Genomic DNA, 7,895 nt, shown 5'->3' with positions numbered 1-7,895 from the left:
AAACACCTAAGTTAAATGAGGCAACAATCGCACAAGACATTATTGACTTTATTCTGAGCTGTGCAGAAACATCTAAACTGAGTTCCAGAAACCACAGAAGTGTAACAGAGTGTGTCTCCCTCTAGTGGATGTTGTGGAGTTTTCTGTTGTCTTTGCTCCAAAGGTTTTTGTACAGAGTTTTGCTGTTTCCTGTCACTGTGGGCCTCAGAGCACAGTAGTACACAGCAGAGTCTGACAGATGAAGCTCCTGGATCTTCAGAGGAACTGACTTATCCTGGATTCCAGCATGAAATCTGTCTTGCTGGAACTCTGGAGCATTTTCCACAGTCTTTGAGTGAGTTTTCAGCATGTATTTTGGGCAACCATTTACTTCTTGTTTATACCAGAACAAAGTAGGTTGTGTTGTGTAGCTGGTCTCAAAAGTACAATCCAGTGTAACTGTGTCTCCTTCAGCAGCAATGACATCTCCTGATGGCTGCATCACTTTGTCTTCTCCTTGACACTCTGGAGAGGAACAGAACATGCAGAGGAAGACATGAAAAATGAATATGATTGATCAAAGGACTCCAGTCAGCAGCTGTAAAGAGTTTTATTCCATGTAAACTAGATGGAACTTTGTGATCTACTAGTTTTTCTCTGCTAAACTCTGTTCATGTTAAATATGTCACCTACCTCTTATTGTGAGCAGAAACAAAGTGACAAACAGACTGAAGTTCACTGACAGCATCTTGAAGATAAAGACAATCTGTCTGTTCTTGGATCAAACTCCACTGTGAAAGTTTGTGTGTTTTCTGTACTTGAGTCCCAGTTTAGCTCCTCCCTTCATCCTTTCCTCCTTCCTCTCACAGCTCTGACTAACAGAGCGTTTGTCTCTGCTGCTGATCTCATTCACTCACTGACTAAAGATCACTGGAGGAGAGTAACATGTACAACTGGGTGTCGTCTGCTGTATACAAGTATTTCCTGACAACATCACCAAGCAGAAGTCTAGGGTGACCAGATCTCAATAAACCAATTGTGGGACAAAGAGCATATTTGTGTGGGACAATGTGGGACACCTTACCAAAGCTGAGAGGGGGGTCTCGCATGTACTGTGTCGCTTCACGTCGTCTTCCCCACCGTGTGAAACGGAAAACAAACTCTGGCAAACTTCCCAGAAAACTCTCTTAGAATCACCTTGCACCGGCTTCACCCAGTGATATGTAGTTTCCCAGTCTTTGTTGAAGCTGCATCTCCTCTTCTTTGCTGTACTTTCCATTATCTCTGCCAGAATCCATAGTTTAGTGTTTGTGTCTGCTTTGCGGTGTGTCCCGACCGGTCTTGACTGGTACAGTTTACGGCAACTGACAACAAGGTGCGGCAGCAAGACACTGACAGGTTATTCTGGTCGTGATCGCACATCTGCGCTGTTTGACTAACATAGAAAAATGCCAGATAAAAAACAAAACTCCCAGCATCTGTCCTTTAGAGTTTTAACTTTTGAAAATTATAGCTGCCAATCAAAATGCAGGACAGCGTCTCAATGGGTGGGACGTGGAAAAAGGGATGAAAATGCTGTGCAGTTCCGCACAAAGCGGGACACTTGGTCACCCTACAGAAGTCATCTATATGTTGAACTGAGGAAGTTCCAGGATAGAACCTTCCAGGCATCTGGTGCCAATATTTTATTGTTTACAGTTGACAGAACAAATCATAATAGAATGGAGGATCAAAGCCACTGAGAGACTAAAGCGTGTTTTATGCTAGACGAGTCCGCGAGGTCCGTGCGGCTCTGTGCAAATGAATTGCATCATTTTAGCAGTCACGCCCCCTCACATGGCCCTTCTCATGCGGAAAATAGTGCACCTCTAAATTTTTCTAACAATGTGAGTGGAGACACTGTTGGAAAAACTGCCGGAAGAACAGGAGCTCCTAGCAGCAAAAGTTCAGAAGTACAGGTATTTATACGATTCATCACACAGAGATCACCATGACAACCAGGTTATGAACAATTCATGGCTGAAATGAAAACTAACTGTATAATACCATGTGGTGTCAACAATGGCAAACTTCTCCTCTATTCTAGTACTGTGGTAGACGTGTGTTTGCGATACACTGTCCCCTGCAGTTTTGGAGAAGATGCCGCATGGAGTATAAAAGCCACACATGTTCTCTTGAGCAGATTTCCAAGTGTCTCATTTCTGGTCGTCACGTTCGTGCAGAAAGCATAGCCCAGCCTTTACCGTGAAGATGAGACAAATCAACAAAAATGTCCCCAGTAGAGGCCAAATATTTGAATATTGGCCTTTGACCATGGAGAAAAGTTCCAACGAGAGTGATGCTGGGCCCCTAAAAGTTCCTCTAGGTGTGTCTACACACTACTGTTCATAAGTTTGGGGTCACATAGAATTTTCATTATTTTTGAAACAAAAACTTTTTTTTCCCCATGAAGATACATTAAATTAATCAAGAATACAGTGTAGACATTGTTAATGTGGTAAATGACTATTCTAGCTACAGCCTGCTGATTTTTAATGGAATAAAATGGTGTAGAGGAACATTTCCAGCAACCATCACTCCTGTGTTCTAATGCTACATTGTGTTAACTAATGGTGCTGAAAGGCTAATTGATAATTAGAAAGTCCTTGTGCAGTTATGTTAGCACATGAATAAAAGTGTGAGTTTTCATGGAAAACATGAAAATGTCTGGGTGACCCCAAACTTTTGAACAATGTGTATGAATGTGTCCATCTTGTCTCCAAGGAGAAAAAGTCTTTATTGCCATTGCATGAATTTCTGAGCTTTCACAGATCAGTAAGATTTCATTTTAAAGAGCCATTACAATGTCTGTGAACTTAATGTCTGGTTTGTATTGTCTTTCCTTTTTCCTAGTAGTTGGATCTTGGATGGGTGACAAAATATGTACTATTGGAAACAACAGATATCATCAGATGAGGCCACTTGAATGATTCATCTGATGGTAAATGATGGCTGGATTCATCATTGACAATAAAAAGAAATATGACAGCAAGTCAGTAACGATGAAACTGCATTTTATTGTATATCATGTTGCTGTAGTTTGATAAATCATCACCATGGACTCAATTTTCAGTGTTGAAATCACTGATAAACTGTTTCATGAGAATGAACTTTGCCCCTCAAATACTCATTATGATACTGAGTATTTGATAGTATGAATCATAAATAGACTCTCTATATATTGATATGAGTAAACTTTTTCCCCTCAAACACTCTACTAATGCAACATTTCTTCTGGAGGCATCACTGATCTGCTGCTCCTGTCAATCCTCCCACAGTGTTTCATTAGCAGCTGTAACCACAGTGACTGTGATAAAACAGGAATTAGAACAATCCATCTGATATGAAGCTGTGCTCTCAATACCACTTCCCTCCTCTTTGAAGAGGAGTCTCATATCTGTGTTCAGGTTTTTGTACAGCCTCTGCTACACTTTGTATCACTGTGTCTGTAGAGCACAGTAGTAGAGAGCTGTGTCTGCCAGGGTTAGCTTACTGATGATCAATGTAGTTGATGTATCTGTTGTTTGCGATCCATATCGACGATCAGGAATATATTCAGCTGTTTCTGATTTTCCTCCTTTCCGGAGTATAAACTGAGGAGCCTGAATGTCAGATTGATGTTTGTACCAGTACAGGTCTGGATAATCATATTCTGTCTGATAGTTACACCTGAGTGTGACAGATTCTCCTTCTGTTCCACTGACTTCATGTTGTTCAGGAGAGATTTTATCTTCAGCTATTAGTCCTGGAAAAAGTAGAGAAAATGAATCCATCAGACTCACATTGTCCATGAGGCTGAGAGGAGAAGACAGTGGAAAATGTCTCCTGTACAGTGTTACTCTGTGGACACAAACAGCTCAACTGTAGCTCAGATCACAACTAGATTGTACAGAACTTGATGACAAAGACAGAATATTGAGTGATTTCAACTGTGAACATGAACACAGCAGGTTAAAGAGAAATTCATCTGTTCATAAACTCACCTATGAAGTGAGATGAAAACAAAAAGAGGTAAAGCAACATGTCTTTGGAGTTATTAAAGTCAGACACACATCAGATGAACAATGTTCTTCCACTGCAGTACAATGAGGAAGAAATAATGTGAGTGGATGAGCTGAAGTTCAGTGGGCGGGGCCATTACCTCGACATCATTTTTTTCAGTTCAGCTCAGCCAATCAGAGTGTTTTGTGTTTCCACAGCAGCTCTGTCTCTGATCTTCACTGCTTCATTTCTCTGTTGTCTTTGTCATCAGTCCAACAAGTCACAAATCAGAGCTTTAACAGAGTGTGTCTCCCTCTAGTGGATGTTGTGGAGTTTTCTGTTGTCTTTGCTCCAAAGGTTTTTGTACAGAGTTTTGCTGTTTCCTGTCACTGTGGGCCTCACAGCACAGTAGTACACAGCAGAGTCTGACACTGCAGCAGAGGAGATCTTCATTCTGATTTGTTTTTTATCATCACTCACAGTAGCAGACAGTCCAGCTGTTGTTACATTCTGTGCTACTGTGTGAGAGACGAGGAACTCTGGAGGTTTTCCTGGATGTTGTTGATACCAGAAGAAATAATCATCATAAGCAGCAGTTTTAGAGTATGTGTAGGTCAGAGTCACAGTGCTTCCTTCTAAACTGGACTCTTCATCCTTCACTGCAGTCAGTTGTTGACAGTTGAAACCTAAATGAAGACAGAAATGTTGTTAAACGAACATATTGAGGTGTAAACACTTTTTCCATTGATTTCCAGCAAACAGATGCTTTTGAGACATTTTTTCATCCTCCTTTAACCTACCTTTCAGTGTGATAATAAACAAAGGAAACATGACCCAGTAATGCAGTGACAGCATCTTCCACACTATCTGTTATGTTTGGTTTCCATACTGAATGTATGTGACAGTGGGAGTCCTTTTCTGTTCTGCTCTTTGACAGTGTTGCTCCTCCCTCAACATGTTCCTCCTCTCATATCACTGGATGTTCTCAACACCAAAACCAAACCTGAATATGTTTTACAGCTACACAAACACATGAATCTTTGCTATTCTGGTAGATTTCCTTTTTTTCAGAATCATCAATTTATTTCTTCCTGTCATTGATTTGAAAACCAAACTCTTCCTACAACTTTCTCAGAAGACAATGGGAGAAGCGTCAACAATAAAATCCCTTTCGGGTAAAGACTTTCTTCTCGAGTGATGGGAAAATGGGGCATGAGATGGACAGGTGGCCTGCTGCAGCATCTACTGTATTGTGGGTATTGTACTGGACCATCGTGATGAAGAGGGAGCTGAGCTGGGAGACGAAGCTCTCGATGTATCACTCAGTCTGCATTTCAATCGTCATCTACGGTCATGAGATCTGAGTGGTGACCACAAGAACAAGATCGAAGTTAGAGGCGGCTGAAATGAGTTTCCTGCACAGGATGACTGGTCTCAGCCTCAGAGATAGGATGAGGAGACATCTGGAGTGAACTCCAAGTGCTGCTAGTTCACTCTGAAATGAGCCAGTTGAGGGGGTTCAGAGATCTGACTCAGGTGCTTCTGGAGAGACTTCTTTGGGAGGTTTTCTGAGCATGTTCCCCTGGGAGGAGACCCTGAGGTCGAGCCAAAACTCACTGGAGGGATCATATATCTCATCTGACCTTGGAACGTCTCAGGATGCCCCAGGAAGAGGTGGAAAGCATTGCTGGCTGACCCAACCCTGGACAAGAAGAAGAATATGGATGGATGGATGGATGGATGGATGGATGGATGGATGGATGGATGGATGGATTTTTAGTAACAATTTTTCATCAGAAAAATAACAGCCACATCAGAGGGCTGTACTATGAAGCAAGATTAGTGAGTTAGTGAGATACGTTTAGCTTCAAATCAGAGTTTTACGTGTCACAAAGGTGGTTCTCTTTTAGTCTGGCTGGATCACCATGGTAACTAACCTGGTCTGGATGAGATTATGAGGTTACGAGCTTCAAATGTAAATCAGCTCCCTTTTGAACAAATCATTTCCTGATGACTTGTTATGAGTGGTGCAGATTCTCAGCCGAGGAAATATGTTTTATTTGCAAAAATGTTGAACTGCACGTAACTAATTCTACTAAATAAAAGTCAGCTAGTTACAGTAGCTCACTCTGTATACACTGAGTTGCCATAGGAACCTGACATGTATTCAGTTGGTGATGCCTAATTTGCATAAATGTGCTTTTGTGTTTGGTCCTGATGTGGAACCATTTTGTAGTAGATCCCTCTGGATGCTGAGACCAAGTCTGGTTTATTTGTACAGTCCAATATAACATTCAGTAACTCAGTGGGTTTTACAGTCCAGCAGCATCAAGAAACTGAAATTCCCCCAGATTGTCTCTGTGTTAAGATATCAGAACAATGACTGAAAAGTCAGAGGTGGAAATTCAGAGAGCGCCTCCATGTCTGACTGGAGCTCACAGAGAAGATAAAGATGGAGATGATGGCAAAGAATCAGATCACAGAAGTGTAACAGAGTGTGTCTCCCTCTAGTGGATGTAGTGGAGTTTTCTGTTGTCTTTGCTCCAAAGGTTTTTGTATAGAGTTTTGCTGTTTCCTGTCACTGTGGGCTGCAGAGCACAGTAGTACACAGCAGAGTCAGACAGATGAAGCTTCTGGATCTTCAGAGGAACTGATTTATCCTGGATTTCAGTATGAAATCTGTCCTCCTGGATCTCTGGAGCTTTTTCCACAGTCTTGGAGTAAGTTTTCAGCATGTATTTTGGGGAACCATTTACTTCTTGTTTATACCAGAACAAAGTATCTTGTCCTGTGTAGCTGGTCTCAAAAGTACAATCCAGTGTAACTGAGTCTCCTTCAGCAGCAATGACATCTCCTGGTGGCTGCATCACTCTGTCTTCTCCTTTACATTCTGGAGAAGAACACAACATGCAGATGAAGACATGAAAAATGAATATTATTTATTAAAGGAGATCAATCAGGAGCTGTTTAGAGTTTTTTTTCTCCCATGTAAACTAGATGGAACTTTGTGATCTACTAGTTTTTCTCTACTAAACTCTGTTCATGTTAAATATGTCACCTACCTCTTATTGTGAGCACAAACAAAGTGACAAACAGACTGAAGTTCACTGACAGCATCTTGAAGATGAAGACAATCTGTCTGTTCTTGGATCAAACTCCACTGTGAAAGTTTGTGTGTTTTCTGTACTTGAGTTCCAGTTTAGCTCCTCCCTTCATCCTTTCCTCCTTCCTCTCACAGCTCTGACTAACAGAGTGTTTGTCTCTGCTGATGATCTCATTCACTCTCTCACATATTTAATGATCATCAGTCATCAATCAATTATTGTGTTTTCTAAATGATTTCCTGAGTCCTGCTTGTTTTCCACATATTTAAATGTGCAGACTGGATTCTCTTTTTTTCAAACATGTTCAGTGGTTGATGTCTCTCAGCAGTTAGTTTGGTTGTCAGAGGATTTGTTGTGTGATTGTCTCTCATTTGTAGAAACATCTCAGTTTATACAGAAACTATCCAACAGCAGTTTATTCTGATCATATTGTGTGACAAAATACAAACACCTAAATGCTGCTAGTAATGTCTGCCAAGCCATTCTCTAGTAATTTACTCATCTATTTTAAATTTTGTTTGTAACTGAGATGACGTCCTACTGTAAGTAGAGATATTTTCTTTTAATCAAATGTTGATTCACAAACAGTTTTCCAATGCAGTTTGAAGCTGTAACATTAAACTTTATTTATATCTCACTTTTCAGACCCAGTTTGCATCTCAAATGGCTTCACATTGGAAAATGAAAATGTCCAGTTATCAGGTAGATTTATATCAGTGAAATGTTCAACTCTGAATCTGAGCTGAAATAAAATAGAAACTGATTATGTGAGGCTTTAATAATGTATTTCAT

The 7,895-nt window shown here is 40.7% G+C and overlaps 1 gene segment (V, D, J or C); it reads right to left on the bottom strand.

Moving 5' to 3' along the window:
- On the bottom strand, positions 1-1,260 carry LOC129349845 (T cell receptor alpha variable 18-like). The segment is given in 2 exon segments: positions 1-504; positions 1,064-1,260. Coding segments are annotated over 2 exon segments (408 nt in total).
- Positions 1,261-7,895: the final 6,635 nt, after the last annotated feature.

Source organism: Amphiprion ocellaris, chromosome 10 (genome assembly GCF_022539595.1).
Source record: "Amphiprion ocellaris isolate individual 3 ecotype Okinawa chromosome 10, ASM2253959v1, whole genome shotgun sequence".
Lineage (NCBI taxonomy): Eukaryota > Metazoa > Chordata > Actinopteri > Pomacentridae > Amphiprion > Amphiprion ocellaris.
This window is presented reverse-complemented; position numbering and strand designations above follow the sequence as displayed.